At 37.6% G+C, this 20153-nt stretch overlaps 1 protein-coding gene across 3 annotated transcripts in view; it reads left to right on the plus strand.

Annotated features, from left to right (window-relative positions):
• LOC136830268 (zinc finger protein on ecdysone puffs-like) overlaps positions 1-20153 on the plus strand; it is a 161975-nt gene that overhangs the window by 98067 nt on the left and 43755 nt on the right. For all 3 annotated transcript variants that reach the window (XM_067089648.1, XM_067089649.1, XM_067089650.1), the window contains 5 exons: positions 2303-2434; positions 2699-2794; positions 3124-3196; positions 9323-9424; positions 17343-17485. In XM_067089648.1, the coding sequence (XP_066945749.1) occupies positions 2303-2434; positions 2699-2794; positions 3124-3196; positions 9323-9424; positions 17343-17485 (546 nt within the window). The remainder of the gene's footprint in view (positions 1-2302; positions 2435-2698; positions 2795-3123; positions 3197-9322; positions 9425-17342; positions 17486-20153) is intronic.

The raw sequence follows: 20153 nt of genomic DNA on the forward strand, positions 1-20153 counted from the left end.
ACTGTTTCTACCTTTTGATTGAAGGAATCTGCTTCAAATTTTTACTACGTATTCTACAACTAATGCTGAATAAACACAAGTCTTGTTTCAGTCTTCTTGGAGATGTAAGCATTTAGTTTTAAAAAAAAAAGTTCTCAGGAAACAGTGAAAGAAAAGTATTTTTGGACATTCTAGAAAGTTGAAACAATCAGGAAATCTTGATCAAGTTATCCACATATCATTATAACCCGTTTTCTCTGACACTGCCACTAGAGAGAATGGTATATTTTAGGGGGAGACTATTATTTTGTACAAGCGATGAACAAAATTGTCCATGAACCAGTCTAAAAATTTTTTTAGCAATATGTTTCAAGATATGTTTATTTACACATTTAACAGTCCAAAACTGTGTAACTTGCTTGATTCTATCCTGAATTATTCATACAGACGTTTTTTACAAGCCTTTTTAAAAATTTTTGGTCCACAGTGTCATACAAGCGATGAACAAAATTGTCAGTAAACTAGTTAAAAACTTTTTTTAGCATTTTTGCTTCAGGGTATGTTTATTTAGACATTTAACAGTTGAAAACTGTTAATAATTAAAATTTGATTATTCCTTGAAATTTGGCAGTCGGCGTGCCCTTAATTGTTCAAACACCAAAGACCCCCTCTAAAAATGCTTATCAGCTGCCTATTTCAATAGTTCAAACACTAGATATACCTTAAACTCATCCTAAAGCACTTTAATATTTCAAAGTTATCTTACAACATTACCCTTAAAAAAAACACTAATATTTCAAAGTTATCTTACAACGTTACCCTTAAAAATATATGGCTCATAGCTACGTGTGAAAACTAATCAAGTTACCCCCTAAGAGAGAGAGAACTAAAGTAAATTTGCACATTAAAAATATTTAATACACTAGTGACAGTAGTCAAAAAAAAAAATAGGGAACACTCCATCACAAAGCATCATAGTTACACGCCAATCAGCAACTAGCAAAGCTGGTATCCTGCTGTGTGATTGGTTGCTACTAACTCTTCTAACTAATAGCGTGTTGTGCTACAAGCCAATCAGCACCGAGGTAACATACCCTACTATGTGGTTCCTACTTTCAGTGACGATGATGATCACTTGATTTGAACTGACATTATAAGGCTTTATAACTCCATGGACACTGAGTCATTGTATCAGTATTGAGAAAGAGGGAGAAGGTCTGATGGACAGTTGGTTGACTTCTACCATGATACAGTATTTGACAATAAGCTCAACAAAATATGTCAAGTTTTTATGTGTTTGATAACTATATGGGATGATCATGTTGGGTGGTAGTGTCACCAGTGACTCTCATATAGCACCTCAGGTATTACTAATAGGCATTGTAGTGTCCCCTGGGTTCCCAGTTGCCCTCCCTGGTTTGCCTAGTAGTTATGGTTTAGATTTTTTTATGAAAACAAAGGAAATTTTAGCATAAATGAGTCAAGTTTTGAAGCATGTTGCAACATGGTGTTTTATTTGCCTGACATCTTGCTCCAGTGATGCATTGCAGGGAGCTGGAGAGGAACTCCGGAAGAATAGTATGCCTTCCCCATAAGGGCAGCTGTTTTCTTAGCATTGGAGAATTGAGTTGAAAATAAAATAGGATGAATTTTAAATTCAGCTGTTTAGGTGTAGTGATAAAGGATTATGTGCTACTATTTTGTTCACTTATTTACTTGGTGGGATTATTTTACCAGCCCAGTCTGTGAATAATTTTTGAGAGCTACTGATGAACAGTATGAAATTATTTCATGCCTGCAACCACAGAAGGTCAGTGAGAGGGAAGTGTAGGGAAATGAAATTAAACTAGAATTGCTCATTCGTTTTTCCTAGATAATTTGTTTTTAGACTTGATTTAATTTCATCATTTGACTGAAATCCACAAAATCTCCATAAATTTGATGGATTCGGCTGGTTAGTGCAGACATAGGTTTTAAAGAAATGTTTTCATCTTGTATTAGTTGCTGATTAGTTCATACATTGGTGCTTAAGGAAATATTCTTCTCTTTTATTTGTTGCTGAGTAGTACAGACATTGGTTTTTAAAGAAATACTCTCATCTCTTATTTGCTGCTGATTAGCACAGACATTGGTTTTTAAAGAAATATTCTCATCTTTTGTTTGTTGCTGATTAGTACATATGTTGGTTTTTAAAGAAATATCTTTTATTTGTTGCTGATTGGTACATACTACTGTACATTGTTTGTAAAGGAATATTTTTTTCTTTTATTTGTTGTTGATTAATACATACATTAGTTTTTAAAGAGATGTTTTTATCTTTTAGCTGGCATCTGATCGTCTTTATGACATGAAATGGGTAAAAGAGAACCCCAGTAAAGAGAGACCATACTGTGAAGTGTGCCAGGTTCAGATCAACTACAATCGTAGTAGACATGAAAAATCACCAGAGCATAAGGTAAAGTCATCTTGGTCTTAATAATTCATATTTTTTCAGTGGTCATTAATTAAATATAAAAATTTAATCGTGCCTTCGGACTTTTATGATTGAGAACTTCATCCCTTTAAAAAGTGTTATTTATCTTGACACATTTAAATTGTTTTAATGTGTGATGTGGTTGAGTGTCTTGATATACAAATTTTTAGTTATTACAAGCTTTAGTTTCCAAAAAGCCAGTTTATTTTTTGTTTGTTTTATAAATAATTTACATTATGTTTTCAGATGGTCGTGAGTTATATAAACAAGAAGTGCTGTGACATCGAGTTCACAAACAGAAATAAATATGAAATTCATTTACTCTCTCTCAAGCATCTTAAGGTAATAGTAGAAAATTTTTTTGTACTGGTTTTTGTATATTTGTTTAATACAGTAATTATGTATTAGTATCTTGATTGTATTTTATGAACAAAATTAGTTATGACAAAATGTTAGGTACCTTGAAGTGTAGGCGTTAAATCCATAGTTTAATTTTACTGAGCTCAGCAAATCAGGTTTAGCTCAGAAGAAATGGTATTGTTTGAACAGCTTGCTAGAGGTCTTGATGTGCTTATATTTTTCATGAATTGATATCAGAAGGCTTAGTTTTATTATAAATTTTTATATGTAAGAGAAGTTTAGGATTGAATCCAATGTTTTTCTTTTGACAGAATACGTATGAAAAGAAGCAAAAGAGTATCTTGGATAAGGGTGAAGAGAGACTAACGATGAAGAAGGCTATAGGTAAGCACTTCACTTAGATTTTCCTACATTTAAATTGTGGTAATGGTTTTTGTAGTGATATAAGTAGCTTATTAGTGTGGAGGACAAACTATTTTATTACAGCTATGAATTTCTAGCCAAAATTTTTATTTTTGCTCTCAGTGTTGTTGGGAGGGGGGCTTGCCGCTGCTTCAGTGACAAGTGGCACTTTAGTATTTTCATCTCCCATCATAGTGTGATTGAGTTCTTAGTTTCAAACCTTTTTTCAATATTGTATTAGTTATTCAAGATAAAAGTGTTATTACATGACAGCCTGGGCTGTGCAACGGAAACTTACCAATAGGATGCATGGAAACAAATATCAAAACTCAAAAACATAATCATAACTCAGCCTCTGGAATAAAGTATATTTTTAGAGACATAATTAGACTCAGGGGAACAATTGAAAAGTTTACTTTGTAAATAATAACAAGTGAATCAAGAGGCGTTAGTTACAGATATAGCACAAGTGTAAATAATAAAAGATTAACAGTAAAAAGCAAAATGAAACTGCTGGAAATGCAGAACTGTATGTGCTGCACTGCAAGTGGCTTGCAGGCGTTGAGAATTGAGCTGTATCTTGGGTCACTTGCAATAAGCTATCCATGTGAAAGAGAGGTGTATCGAATTAATTCTAGAAGTAGCATGAATTATGACCTCAATTATATAGCATCGAGCTAGCCTAACTTACTGGAATAACATGTCTGGCTTCCAGATATTGATGTAGACCCATGAGCCAGGTATGCTGATATCTGTAAACAAACGAATTGGGAAACAGCTGTTGTTTATAAGTAACTTACCAAGTAATTATATAGCTATTACTTTCTAACTATCGTGGCAGCTTAAATTTTGGAATTCGCGGTAGTACTTCTATTGTTTTGGTATAGGTAATTCATCCTGCCCCACTTTCGGGAAAGAATAGGTACAACACAGCTGAAGAGCTCAGTTCGTTTCTGCTGGTTAACGACTGAACATCGGTTGTTAGAGCAGCTTTTGTTTTGATTTTTTCACTGGATGTTGTGGCTATCGCTGTCTTTGGTGAAGTATTCATTCATTTTAGTAGTGTTCCGGTTCTTCAGAATAAGTAGAGCATTTCAAATCGTCAGTGTTATCGTATGGCCTAAACAATTCGAAGCGTACTAACCTAAGTCTTATACTATGACACCCAGGTTACTTTATTCTTAAGCTACTTCAAATTGCGATTAAATCAGGGCATTGCGTTGTGTATATTATTCTAAACATAAATGATATAAACTTACTGTTGGCGCATTCAATGTTCCTAGCTTGAAAAACAGTAGAATCAGATTGGCATGAGCACATTCTCTACTTCGTAACCCTCTTCCAAAGCACACCTCAAGAAATTCTCCTTACATTTAGATATGCATATCTCCTAAAGGAATTTTTCCCAAATGTACTTTAAGAAGACAAGGAATACTTAAGTGGATTTGAAGGCACCGACAACTATGGCTGCATTCCCCTTTCTTGAGTCCTTACTAGCTCAACCACACTGTATCAAGGCTGTGAAGAGACTGACTTCATGGCCGTCTTTGACCGACACCAAACATTTGACTAACCACTGGACAAACAACCGATGCCGGTAGTTAAGCACTATTACATGTATACTTACAATTAAATGCATGAAAGAGCCAGAACAACGCTTTTCATTACTAAATACAAACACAACAAAACATAATATCTTTCTTCTACATAATACACATTTCCACTTTACGTAAATTTAGAAAGAATACATAAAACTATACCACAGCTTGTGGAAAAGTACAATATCTCTTGTCAAAGTTTCGGCAGGTATCCGTTGTGCTAATTACACTTAACTTAGCTAGATTTAACTAATTGTGACTTTTTGATTATGTCTGACTGTAGTTCGACTAGTATCCGGTTTTCCACAAAAGGCTGCAATACCAGACTGATGTCAGCCAAATACGACTCTCATACTATTTGTTGTCAATGCAGAGGGCAGATTTGTTTTAATGATCTAACTTGTGAAAAGTGTAGGGATTGGGATCAGGGGAAATGGAAATCTTTGAATGCACATCTTGACAAACTTCAAAGAAATAGACAGAGGAAGACAGCTGTTTTTTCCCCCCATTACCAGCCCTCCAACTTTTCCAGCAACTCCGTTACCTGGCCCCCAAACTTCGATGGAACATGTAGCAGCAGATTTACAGAAGAAATCAACTCAAGATCTGTTGGCACAGTTTGCCAAGAGCCCCAAGGAATTGGGACGTGGTCCTACGGTCTCCTTCAGTGCAAGGACAGTCTCCCCGCTTCAACAGCAGCCCTTTCGAGGCAGCTGAGCAAAGTTCCAGCCCCGCCTGCACACGAACCTATGGTCAGTCCGACCTGTCAAGAAATCATCCGCTAAGCCCTCCTCTCACAAGTGAGGATCCCATCCTCTGTGTTCCTGTGGGAACCAGGCTTCTCCGTTTTTGGGCAAGTGGGAAGCCAGGAATGTAGAACCATGGGTCTTGAAAGTCCTCAGAGAGGGCTATTCCATCCTGTTCAGGGAGAAATGTCCTTTAGTGTCATCACCCATCAGCTTGACAGCCTACTTGGTAGGCTCGGAGAGGTATTCGGCCCTGTCAGAAGAGGTCTCTTCCCTGCTCAGGAAGAGAGCTGTAGAGTTGGTCGAAGACATAAGCACAGAAGGTTTCTACAACTGTCTGTTTGTCGTCCCCAAGTCATGGGGGAGTGGGAGGCCTGTCCTGGATGTCAGCACTCTGAATTTCTTTGTTCAGACAAAAAAATTGAGGATGGAAATGAACCATTCAGTCCTGTCATCCATTCGCCAGGGAGATTGGATGGTAACCATCGATATGCAGGACGCTTACTTCTATGCCCCAGTACAAGTGGGCTCCAGGAAATACCTGAGGTTCGTGTTCCAGGGCAGAGTCTTCCAATTTCGGGCTCCGTGCTTCGGCCTCTCTACAGCTCCTCAAGTATTCATCCATGTTCTTGCCCCTCTGGCGAAGTGGCTCCATCGTATGGGTATCAACGTCTATCTATATTTGGACGATTGGCTTCTATGCACCCCCTCAAGAACAAGATGCATGGAGGACCTTCAGAAGACACTTCTTACCCAAGAGTTGGGCCTTTTTAATCAATCTGTAGATGTCTCAGTTAGTCCTGACTCAATTGATTCTCTATTTAGGAATGAGGATTGACTCTGAGTTTTCCGGCTTTTCCGTCCCACAAAGGAGTCCAATCCTGCCTCCGGACAGTACGAAACTTGCTCTCTATCCTGTCCTGCTCAGCCAATGAATGGATGAGTCTACTGGGCACTCTTTCATCCATTGAGAAGTTCGTACTTTTATGAAGACTCCATACAAGAGTATTACAATTCTTCCTAAAGGCCAGTTGGCACAGGAAGACTCTTCCGGACTCGTTCGTTTTCCATATCACTCCCAAGGTCAAGGAGGGCCTTTGGTGGTGGCTTGCAGAAGGAAGGTTTTTAATAGGGAAGTCGCTGCATCCTCTGCTTTCTTTGTCTGTCTCAGTTTTGGTAGATACCATTGTTAATGCATATTATATCTGAGTTAGATTTTAACTAAGAAAATAGGCCTAGAAGCAAAAGTTTGTTAGGTTAAATGTGAATATTCATCCATTAAATTAGTCTTACCAACCCTGTGACTTATCTAAAAATTTGTTACAAGCAGTCCCCAGTTATCGGCAGTCTCGGGTATCGGCGATCCGGTTTTATGGCGCTTGTCTAGTGACAAAAATTAGCAATTTTCAGCTCTGAAAATTGCAGATTCCTGCTTATTGGCACTGATAATTGGGTATTGGTGCCGATATATACCTAACAGAGGTGCCATTAAGCGCTGAAAATTGCCAATTTTCGGTTATCGTCACGCTGTCAGAATGGAACCCCCGCCGATAACCGGGTACTGCCTGTACTGTTTTTTATGATTAACAACCACTTAGTACTACATGCAAGCAAGACACTGCCATGAATAACAGCAAGTACTGACATGAACAGTTGAATTGAGAAACAGCCGTTTGCCTATGTCAGTTACCGTAACTAACACACGTTTAGTAAGGGTTGCATTGCAGTTGTTTACTTGTTAAAAATTTGCTCATTTTGATGGTGTGGCTTCCATAAATAAAAATAAAATCTTTATTCATCCTTCATGCAATGGAGAGGAAAATGTTATGAAAGTATGCCACAAAATTGACGGTTGTAGCTGTGGCTGGAAATGAATAATGCGTGGGCCACAAAACGTTTTGGAAGAGGCAAAAGCAAAATCCAGTGATGGCAATATCATGCCTTTACTTCATTTAATTTACTGCACTTATAAATAAAGTCAGTTGCACTTTTAAACCCAGCTCTGATATTTTACAAAAAAAAAAAAAAAAAAACTAGTGCCCGAATTGCATTTCATTTAGCAACTACTGGCTGTGATGATGTCAGTAAAATGTAATCAGCTGATGATTTTAAGAATGTAAGCACTTCCAGAATGCAAATTGGGCTTGATTGCTGTGTTCATAAATTATAATACGATAATTTGACAATACTGCATGAAGTATGATTACATACAGTATGTAAAACAATAGTTTTATTAAAATTTTTGTTATTGTTAATACAACTGTATTATTTGACTTGTGCAAATGGATACCTATCAGTGTAACAACCTAAACGAGGCCAATAGTTTCTCTCTTACACACACACACACACACACACACACACACACATAATAGTTTAAAGAAACAAAAGCAAGAGATTTTTACGTTTTTGCTGAAAACAAAAGCCAAAAATGTTTGAAGTGCTGAAAAACTTTGAAAGGTTCCAGATCAGAATTCAGCAGTGCACTCATATAGTGGTTTAGGCTCCAATGTAGTGAAGGTGCAAGCGATTCTAGGGAGATGCTTATAGAGCAGGCCAGAATTTTCATAAGGAACTAAACCTAACAAATGACAGTGATTATTCATAACCTTTGTTCCACTTTTGGTAACAGCAATGTATATGTGGTATGAGCTGGGAAGGCTTTGTTTACAAAGAGCTTTTTTAGGGGTGATTTCTGTCATCTGAGATTTTCTGTGAGTTTTGACCCAAGGTTGCCATTTTTAAGAGGCTGTACTTTATATAAATTGTGTGTACAATTAAGAGTGATATACTCTAAATGTATGTACAATTAAGAGTGATATACTCTAAATGTATGTACAATTAAGATATATATATATATATATATATATATATATATATATATATATATATATATATATATATATATATATATATATATTCTAATTACATTTTTATTAATAAATATATACCTTTTCAATAACTACTATCACGTATGCTACTACATATTGTAAGTATCAGGATGCAAACTGTACCTAAATAAATAATTACAGTATTGATCATGATAGTTAAGGAAGTTATTCAAGAAATAATTCACACACAGTAAATGTATACATGTACAGTATATGTAAGAGAATAATAGAATGAAATATATTAATACACAGGCAGTCCCGGTTTACGACAGGGTTCCGTTAAATGCGCGCGCCCGTAAGTTTAAAATCGTCGTAAACCGAAAAATCGTCAAAAATCCTAAGAAAACCTGACTTTTAATGCTCTGGGTGTATTGAAAACGATGTAAACTGCATTTTTATTGAGTTTTTCATCAAAAAACCTTCCAAATTTTTATTATTCTGCCGTTTTGGAGCCATATTTCTTCCGTCGGATTGGCGTACGACGCGTCATAACCCTGGAACATGCGTCGTAAACCGGGAAATAATTTATAATGAATACTGTATATCTGAAAAGCGTCGTAACCTCGGAACGTCGTAAGCCGGACCCGTCGTAAACCGGGGACTGCCATTGGAAAAATTAATTAGGCAATCTACCTCAACATTAAAGTTATATTTTATTATAATACAATGATGTGTATATTCAAATTTATCAATTAGTTTTTGTCATCCATATTAGAAATTTGTTATTAATTAATTTATTAACGAATAATTGGCATTATAAACAAAACCTTCACTTTTCAGACAAATAAAACTAGTTGGGTTTTGTATATCTGTGTGCTTTTAAAGTCAGGTACCCTTGATATATTTGATTACTGAATTCCTTTTCTCCTTCCTTAGATATCTACAAGCAGTGTGACCAAGATCTGAAAGAACTGAAAGAAAAATATCCTGACCTTGATCTCAACAAGGAGCTGCCTCCATTTGACAATCAACCCATTGGTAAGTTTAGTTTAATGGAAATGATATCTTGCTTTTTGGGATGCATTTTAGTTACTGTACAAAGACTCAACATTTTTATGTTGTTGAAAAGCAAATTACTGTACTTTCAGAATTCTTAATTTTGTTTTAGTTGAATGTTTTGAATATGCTGGATAAATATTAGTCCCTGGTAATGCAGGCAGATAGATTAATCTGTTTTTTTAATGAGTTTAAGAATGCTGGTACACCAACTCAAAAATATACTGCAGTACTCTTCCAGTAGTTTTTGTCTACCAAATAATGAATTTTGTTATACAAATAAAAAGGTGTTTTTCTTATTTTTCTTATTAGAACACTGTTATTAATGATACAGATAGTGTTGTATATAAGAATGACAGTAAAAAATTATGTTAAGAACTATGTATGAAATGTTTTGAAAAATTCACTGTAGAAGAAATATGTATGAAATGTTTTGAAAATTCACTGTAGATCACTTGGAAGAAGAGTGGAGGAGGAAACTAAAGCTTGAATCTGAAAATTAAGCAAGATTACTGACAATATTCAATTGATTTATTTAAATTACATAAAGAAAAAACTTATATTCCAGATTGGTTGTTGAAAACACTCACAAAAAAACCAGTTTCCATAATCTTGCTTCTTACTGATGATGTCACATGTGGGCAGGAAAAAGTGGCTGGCTCACAGATGGAAACAGACAGATCTCAGCACCTCATCTCTAAGAACATTGATCATTAACTAGCTTAAGAGTAATGTTTCAATAAGTATTAGAACATTGATCATTACCTAGCGTAAGGGTAATGTTTCAATAAGCATTAGAACAATAGTCATTAACTAGCTTAAGGGTAATGTTTCAATAAGCAACATTACCTTGCAGGTTAACATCAGCAGAACAACTGTCATGTAGTTGGATAAGATGAAAGAGATAAAGGAAGTATAGATATGTTGCATAAAAGTCGAATACTTTGTTACATTAAGGCTACTGTTCTCAAGATCAAAGGATTATTGACATGTCCCACTTAAGCTCCCCCAAACAAATAAAATTGTGATCAGTAGAGATAATAAGCTTCTAGTTGATGCACGGGCCTTGTGTAACCTTCATCAGTATTGTGTCAAGTAGTTCAGGTGGCTTTAAGCAGTTTTGTTACACCTGTACAGGACCCTTCTCTACTGTTACTGTAGAAATTTGCAACCCCCTTTCTTGATGGTAGTGTTGCTGGTCTGTTGAGTCTCTTGTTAAGAAATCCTCTAATATTGCTTAAAGAGACAGCTCCCTAGCTAAGTTTTGCGAGCTTTATGATGAACTAATTTTGAAATCTCTTCTAACCATGTGTATGACATGTCTGTATACTGTTTGTACATGGCTCACCTTTCATGACTAGCTGTGACACCTCTTCTTACTTACCTGGTGATGTGCTCACCTTTCTCAAGCTGTGCACGCCCTTCACTATGTTAACTGGTAGATCTGTTTCTCTTCTCATGTGCTGACTTTTGACAGGCAGTTATTTTACTGGATCCTGCCACACTTATGGCTCACCTGTGTGCTGCCATGCTGCTACAGTACTTCTCAAATGCTGGTTTTGGCAAAGAGTTCTTGTGTTTTCTAGTTACAGTACCTATATTGGTTCATCATCCCTAGCATACCATAGGTGATGTTCCATATGGTTGCACCAGCAAGTGTTACTGATAACCCTGACTGATCCTCAAGTATTCCTGTATCCAGTTCATCTCCATCTCCTGTGAAACCATTCTTTATTTTGGATAAGCAGTGATGCCACAGTTGCTTCTATCCTCTCTTATTGTAAGTCTACTGATGTGGTCTCCACTGAGGAAATATAAGTCATGAGTGATGGCAGTGAAGAGTATCCTACACCTAATAAGACAAGGTTTCATTTAATGAAACATTAGGCTGGATCTGTGATATTATGGACTTAGATAATCTCAGCCTCCTTGTCTTACTTATGTTACGGAAAAAGGTATGGTTTGAAAATCAGGAACCATCCATGAGCTTGAAACTCTTGACAGTGGCAGCCACTACTGTGATCTAGAAAATATGAAAGATCCCATGTAAAGGAAAGGCTTGAAACAAGGCTGTAAGAAATCCATGGTGGTCCCTCAAGTATTTTCTTTACCCAGTGCCTGATCCTACGGGTCAGAGTTGCTTTTTCTTCATTCCAGAGAACTTTTTTATGACTTTACAATAGATGAATATTTTTTCAGCGACAGGATATTAAGTATAGCAAGTTGCCGGTTATCGGCGGGGGTTCTGTTCTGACAGCGGGATGATAAGCAAAAATTGGTGTTTTTTGGCGCTTATCGTTGCCAATAACTGGGTATCGGTGCCAATAACTGGAGATCGGCACCTTTGTTAGTTATGTATCAGCGCCAATACAGGCAGTCCCTGGTTTACGATGGGTTTTCCGCTCCTACTCCGCATCATAAACTGAAAATCATCGAAAATCATAAAAAATCCTAAGAAAACCTTACTTTTAATGCTTTGGGTGTATTGAAAACGATGTAAACTGCATTTTTATTGAGTTTTTCATCAAAATACCTCCAAATTTTGGTTATTTTGCTGTTTTGGCGCCATATCTCTTCCATCGGATTGGTGTACAACGTGCCATAACCCCGGAACATGCGTCATAAACCGGGAAATAATTTCTGATGAAAATATTTGAAAAGCGTCGTAACCTCAGAACGTCATAAGTCAGACCCGTCGTAAACTGGGGACTGCCTTTACCTGATTATCGGTGCTAATAAGCGGAAAGTGGTGATTTTCGGTGCCGAAAATTGCTGAAAACTGCCAATCCTTGTCACTAGACAAGCCCTGTAAAACCAGGTTGCCGTTAACCAATAACCGGGGACTGCCTGTAGATCTTAAGATAGGTACTAGTTCTGACTGACTGGTAGGAGTGGGTTTTTGGAGCCACAATTCATTACGGGGTGGTTTCCTTAGGCTGTATTTTGCTCTTGTATGTAATTATAATTTCATATGCATTGGCCAACCATCGAGAAGATGCGTGAGGGAATGCTTCAATACATCACAAATATACTCTTTTCATCTGGTTGTGAAAGTTTTAGGACTGTTGTTATAATGGATTAGTACTTGTTTTCAGCCCCTTTTGGTTAAGGAGGTTACTAATGGACTACATGCCTCAAAAACTAGGGCTGTCATCCCTCATCACTTCTGACAACTGCGTTCATGAGACCTTTGAGTCTCCTTCCTCTTACACCAGGGAAGACAGCCTTATAGGTCTGTTGCAACCTTAGCTTGAAGGTCCTGTCCTACCACTGTAAAAGGTGATGGTCATATTCTCTGACAACAGAGTCTATCCCTAGTGGGATCTTGTCTTCAGAATTTTGGATGCAGATCCATGTTTAGCGACAGCCTTGAAGAGAGGTTACTGTTTGCTTTTTCTAGATACAAAGCACACCACTGGCCTGAGTCGAGTCTGTTTGAGACTTATGCAGTGAACCAGTAGAAGTTATGACCATGCTAGACAACAAGGAAAAGCCAATAATGATGTGTAAACTTCATGGTATTTACAGCTGGCCATTTATGGTCCCCAAAGCATCAGCTGTCCTAATTAGTATTTTCAGTTAATGTCTATTCAGATGATAAGAGTGGCATTGGTTCGTTGCTTCATGCAAAGGATGACTTTTTAAGTGTCCTTGGACCTGAAAGATGCAAACTGTCATGTCTCTGTGCACAGGTCTAGGAAATTCCTTAGAGTCTTAGGCCAGGCAACGTCTCTTAGTTCAAAGCTCTGCTTCAGACTGGCAGCAGCTCCTCAAATCTTTACTTGTGTGCTATCCCAGTTGCTGTTTGGATTTACTGGAGGGTTATCAGGTTGTTTAGGTATCTCAGTGATTGTCTGGTTTTAGCAGCTCCAGCTTTGAACTCTGCATTCTTCTGAGATATCTTCTTAATCTGTACCAATACCTAGGTCTCCTCATCAATTTTGATAAATCAGACCCAGCCCCTCTTGCAGAATTGAGGCTAATACTTTTGAGACATCTCAACTCTTCAGAGAAGCTGGTACTACACAGTCACTTCTAGCTAAGGTTTCTGCAGGTACACCTAAGCAAGTGATGGTCTGCTTGGAGTCACCTGAATCACTTAACAATTCCACCACCCAGGAAGTCCTGGCAGATCTCACTTGGTAGCAGGACATTGAGAATATACATGGGCTCCCTATCCCTCTTCCAAAGAGGGATAGGAGCCATTTTATACTGTGCAGACTCTGGTGTTCTTAATCCCCACCACTATCTCTGAATTAAAGGGTTGGTTGCCTTGATGCATCTTCTCCAGTTATATCTGTTGAGAGCATCCTCCTCCACTAAATCCTCTTTCTCTAAATCCTCCTTCAGTTTATCTTGTCATCTTATCCTTTGTCTCCTTCTTGACCTTTTACCCCCAAATTGGTTTCACTCAAGCCCTCTCCTTGTCACTGGCCTACAAAAAGGGGTATGCATTTCAGCAATTTATTTATGTACTGGCAGAAGATATGAACCTATGGGTATTGATAACTTTTAAGGAAGGTTTTTGTTTGCCTTTCTGGAGACAATGTATAAGTTCTTCATGCTAGACATTGTGAGATTGACAATAGCAGGTAATCATTTTGTTGTATACTGAACAGCTGGATGTTTGTGGTTCTTCAGGCCTCAAGTATTGGAAACCCATCATGACCTCGGCATGTAAATCAGTATCTTTAGTTAATGTCCATGCGATTGGGGACAGTGGTGGTTTCAGTGCTCAGTGTAAAAAAGTGACCTGTCACCATCTGTGAATTTGAAAGACATGCACTTTCAGGTTCCAGTTCACTGGTCTTCCTGGTTGTTCATCCAGTTCTTATGAGAAAGGTCTCCCAGGTTGACAATAGCCCCTCAAGACTTTACTCTTGTGCTTGCCTCAGTTGCTCTTTTGGGGTGCAGTGGGTATAGGTTGTTGGAGTACCTTGATGACTGTGGTCACTGCAGCTTCAGTTTCAGAACTTGGCATGCAATACCTCCTCAACCCATACTGTTATTTGGATCTTCCTGCCACCTTGGATAAATCAGATCTGGTCCCATCAAGAAGTACTGGTGTACCTGGGCATAGAACTGGACACAACTTCCTCTATAGTGCACCTGACTGTGGAGAGAAATTTAACCCTTAATGGAAGGGCATCATCTATGATGATCTATAACAGGTTTTGAGTGATGAACAGGCTAACTCATGTGAGTATTAATATTATGCACCATACGATTTGGATGAATTTAGCGGGAAAGATGTTCATAGCACTTCAATGGTCTATAAATGACTTATGGCAGCTGTAGTAGCTCAGCCCAGGACAGAGGGCGATCAGTGTGCCTTGAGACTTGATGGGGAATGTATTGCCCTTGTATACCCCATGATATCTTTTTATTTATTTGCTCATAAATATACCCAGGGATTGCTGTTGGTTTTAGTTCTTATCTTTTATGATAGTATGTTAGCTATAATTGTAATTTTGCAAAGAAAAGTGGAAAGAAATATTAGAAAAAACATGTATACCTCACATAAAGTTACTGCATCTCCCCGCCTCAGTAAATCTCATAAATATTTTACAACAAATATACTCAGAATTTGTTACTGATTCTAGTTCTTATCTGTTATGATATTATTTGAGCTGTAATTATAATTTTACAAAATAAAATAAATTATTAGAAAAAACATGTATAACTTGGTAAAATTAGCATATTTTTATGAGTGTCTTGTAAAAGAGGTGCCACACAGGGTTATAAATAGTCACTGTCAACTTCCCATGAAGGTAGGGAAAATTTTTAGAATTTTTTTTCTTATACCATGTGCATTTGCATATCTTCCTCTTTCCATTGATGTTTTTTTTTCTTAAATTGGCCAACCCCAAAGTTTGCTGGTCTGGGGGTGTGTTTAATGTATATTTATCCCTGTGGCTTAAGGGTTATAGACCACTTTTTCACAGGAGTTCCTTTGGGTCCCAATGGTTTTTGCAAAACTGTTACTAAGACCTCTAGGACATCTAAACTCCATGGAGAAGGCTAACCTAAGGCAATTGTTAGGTCACCTTGACAGCCTTCCAATTCCACCACTGCTTCAGGCCAGTGATCCACAGAAGAAATGATATGCTTACAAAGGCATTGTTTCATATTATTTAGGCCTCCTCAAGTCATCTGTTGGACATGGTGGTAGGAATATCGGGCAACTCAGCCTTGGTGAAAGTCCCCATAAACTATTGTACTTGAGTCCCTCGATAAGTATTCTATTGGCTTTGTAGCTGCAGTCCAAGTTGTAACCATCGAGTCCCTTGATAAGTATTCTGTTGGTCTTGTAGTTGCAGCACAAGTTTTAAGCATCCAGAGAGGGAGGGGGTTGTTTCTGACTCAGCTTTCCCATCATCATGATTCATAATCTTTTCATCACTGCGTAAAATTCCATGGTATTTGCTTTTATGCTGTGTTGGTGGGAGAGTGAAGCATTGGTTTGTTTGATCAACCCAGGGTGTACAACCCCATAGCCATATTAATAAGGTACTAGTCCATTTCATGACTACTATTAGTCTTCAGAACTATGGTATTGATTTACCAGATATTTCACTCCAGAAGTTCACAAACTCCTGTATTTGTTTATGTGGCTTCCTCTTTGGAAGCCTAAAAATGCACTGGAAAACAGCTAGGCTGTAGGAGAATCATAGGTTCATATTAAAAAAGATCATTTTTATATTTAACATTTTTTTTTGTAACTGGCTGAACGAGAGTAAGATCCTTTGCTCTGTGGTGTGGTGAAGCTGCTTATTGAAAATGTTAACTTTTATATATTTTGTAACAAAATATTTTTAGATACGGTTCACTCAGGTTAGTGTACCACGTTTGGTTTGAGTACAGGTTTGCAATCCTTTGTCCATAACCTTGAGGATGTGCTATGTTTTGGTTTCAGATTTTTCCAAATTTGAGAACTAAAGCTTGCTCCCCCAGTTGTGTTTGTGGCAGTACCCCGTAATCAAACATTACTGAATCAAACACTACTACTGCAGCAGAAGCACATGTCTGTTGAGTAATATACTCATAAATGAAATGGTGAGATATGGTCGACCCCCCGGTATTCGTGGGGGATGCGTACCACAACCCCCTGCAAATCACCAAAGTCCGCTAATACTTAAAACCCCTTTAAAAATGCTTAGAACTGCCTATTTTGATAGGTCCCCCCCAAAAAAAATCCTCTTAAAATGCCTATACCTGAGTATTTTAATAGTAAGCAAAAAGTCAAGAAATTCATTTTTTCCCTTATGCAGTGTTTTGTTTCACATTAGTTTATGGTCGTCACTTTCAGTATAAAGCTTAAATGCTTGTCTTTCTGTTTTTAAACCATATAAAGTGGTAGTTCCGACACCATGTCCTTTAATAAGACACTGCACAGACACACCACGATGAATTTTCTGCAATAACTCCACTTTCTGTTTTATTGATAACAATGAATGCTTCGTTTTCTTTTTCTCACCATTAGCCATAGGGTAACTGCAGTTTTTTATGGCCTTTTCATAATAATTTGCACACAAACACAATAAAAAGCAAAACAAACAGCAAATGTACATCCACTTACTGTGAGCTCTATCCTCCACAAAAAAGTGGGTTTTAGAATTTCAAATAAGGATTGTATACTTGTATTTAATCTTTTACTTATAAAATATCAGTACTGTTTGCTAAGTTTTTTAAAGTTCTGAATTTGCATAACCTTACTCATAAATTTATCAGGTTTCAGAAATGATGTAAAAAAACTCCAGTCTTCTTTTATCTGGATAGCAGATATGGTGCTTAGAATTTTAATTTATAGCTTTAGGTTTTTGATACAATATTATGCCTTTTTCTCATACAGTATTTATATTTAATCCACATCCCCTCAATGTTTTTCTCTTACTTTTAGGGTTGAATCACATCGTTAAGAAGATTAACTATTATTGCATATGCTGTGATCAGAAGTTCTTTGCCAATGTAAATTTTGTTAAGCCCCACTGTCGCTCCTACAGCCATTACTCAAACATGGTAGATTTTATTTCTGAAATTGAGGTAAGTTCTTTAGTAAATGAGCATTCTTCATTTCTAGTATATTATAGTAATACTGGCATCCTGACATCCCAACTTAATGGACCTCAGCATATTGGATTTCATTACTTAACAGATATGTCCAAGTCCAAAATAATCTCTTAATGGAGTAATCCACCAAGTGAGTGTATCCTGAAACAAATGTGACCAATACTTGCTTGCCTAGCCCTTTAATCTTAGTTCTGTTGATTCCAAGGTAACTCATCATGCCTCACTCTGCACCTACTCCCACTCACATGGGCATATGTATGTCTGTCTCATAAAGAAGCTGTATTTGTACTAAAATACAATCCACTATGTTTTGCATAATATCACAGCATAGTAACCTGGTTGACCTATTCTGTGGGTATGCTAAGTTTTTGTTTAATTATAATATTATTTGGAATGAATCTTACCTACTGTTAAAGTTAGCTTATACCTTCGTGCCATTAGGTGTGATTGGCATTGAAAATAAAACAAAATAACTCTTGGCTAATATGCTAGGACTCTCTCTGTAATCACCTGTTTCCCACCAGGTGGTGTTGGAATGTTTACATTCTTTTCAGAGTTCTTCATGCTGTGTCCTTGTGCAGATGGTGTGAATTGGCGTTAATGATAATGTTGGCTGTTTCTTGCTGATTTTCTCCTGCACGGTATTGTGATTGTTTTCTGTTTTTGTATTATGTCATCTACAACAAACAGCCATGAAAGCTGTGCATGATGGCCATGTGTGTTAGCCTAGCTGTTGAGCCACGAGTGTGGTTTTCTTGATGTGAAGATGATAAGGAGTGATTTGATGAGCGGATGAAAATCTTGTGAAATATCGGAAGATGCTGGAGGCTGATAGATTATGTAAACAGTTCATTAGGGCACACCATAAGCCTACTCAGTCTTTTCCTTTTTTCTTGTTTTGCTTCTCCTCCTCCAATAGCCTACTTGACAGCCTAGGTTAATTCCTCTCCCACTCCTTATGCTCTGCCTTCTTTTGCTCCTCATTTGGTTCAGGAGAAAAATAATAGGTAATTGAGATATATTCTTTTATTGTGGTTAGAAATTTGACCATATATATTAGGGCCAGATCACCCCACCATAGTGATTGATCTTTTTTGGTTTCCCCTGCGAGAGAGGTGTTGGAGCCTTGGTGCCTGTCTGTAGCCCACCCTCGAGATTGCACTGGGTCTGTTGGTCTTCTCTGCGGACAGGGAACTATGGCGCGTCTGGGGACCAAGGTGTGTGCTTTTGCCACCTCTCTCGACCACCTTCGGTTGAAATTTGACATGTTCTCCAAAGGAGTTGTTTGGTAGTTTAGCACTCATGTTTACCGGCTCACGTATCATCCATTATGGAGAGAGGATAGCGATGTATGTGAATTGGTAGAGTTATTTAGGGATACAGACATATTACATTTACCTCAGTAGTTCTGAGCTGTGTGTCAATTCTTCTGTTATCATTTACTCACCCTGCATCATCCTTCAAGTGGATAATAAACCTCCCCCTTCTCTCTCCCACCTGTCCAGTACTTACTACTGGCACTTCGTAATGTCATTGGTGATAATCCATGGTGTGTCACCTTCTCTGGCATTTTTTGCCTCACCATCCTTGTCTGTAGATGGCTGCTTTCTTCCATTACTTTAGTGGTTTCAACCGTGATTTGGATGATTCTCCTTGAGTGTTTAAACAGTGCATAGCTCGCGTTGTTCCATTTTCACTTTCTTTTGCCGAAGATGAATTCGTTGACCAACGCTCCTTAGTTTACTTCTACCTCGGCTCCTGTTAAAACAAGTAAAAAATTAACACTGATTACTGTAAGATACATTATCATGGAAGTAGAGCCTTTGGTAAATGGATGAACAAATGAAAGAGAAAGCTAGGAAACTGCTTAGTGTTAAATAGCTCTGCACCTATCACTAACAGTGTATTGTACTTGGGACTGTGTTTGTAGAGCGAGCTCATAGGAACCAACCAACCTAGGCAACATGCCGTCATGTTGCTGGCTTAATCTAAATAAAAGAGTGATCTTGGAAGTGTATCCTTTAATGCTGGTTCTCGAATGCTACTTCATCTATTTCAAGTTTTTGAAGCTGCGTAGAGCTGGGTTAGGACTTGGTTACGATATAAGTTTTTTCACCTTCCTCGTTTCAACATACCAGTTTCAAGTTCTTGGTCCATAGGTAAGGCACTTTGGCCTAATTGTGAGGCAGAGGTACCTTTGAATTTGGTATATCGTTCTTAGCACTACAACTCGATACTGCAAGAGTAATTTTATATATATATATAATATATATATACGAGGGTAAGTCAAAAAGTTCCAGGAAAAATTCAATATACTCTTTATTTAAGGAAATTCAAACATCATTTTTCTACATATCTACCATCTAACTCTATACACTTTTCAAGGCGCTGTTTCCACCTCTGCAACCCTTCTTTGTAGAAATTTGGGGCCTTTCTATTAAACCATGTTGAAACTGCATGTTTAGCAGCATCCAAAGATTCAAACCGGACTCCTCTTAAGTGTTCCTTGAGTTTTGGGAACAGGAAAAATCTGAAGGAGCAAGATCAGGACTATAAGGAGGATGTGGAAGAGTTTCCCACCTAAATTTCCGTAGGACTTCTCTTGCAACCCTTGATGAATGTGCTGGAGCGTTATCATGAT

Source organism: Macrobrachium rosenbergii, chromosome 46, assembly GCF_040412425.1.
Source record: "Macrobrachium rosenbergii isolate ZJJX-2024 chromosome 46, ASM4041242v1, whole genome shotgun sequence".
Classification (NCBI taxonomy): Eukaryota; Metazoa; Arthropoda; class Malacostraca; order Decapoda; family Palaemonidae; genus Macrobrachium; species Macrobrachium rosenbergii.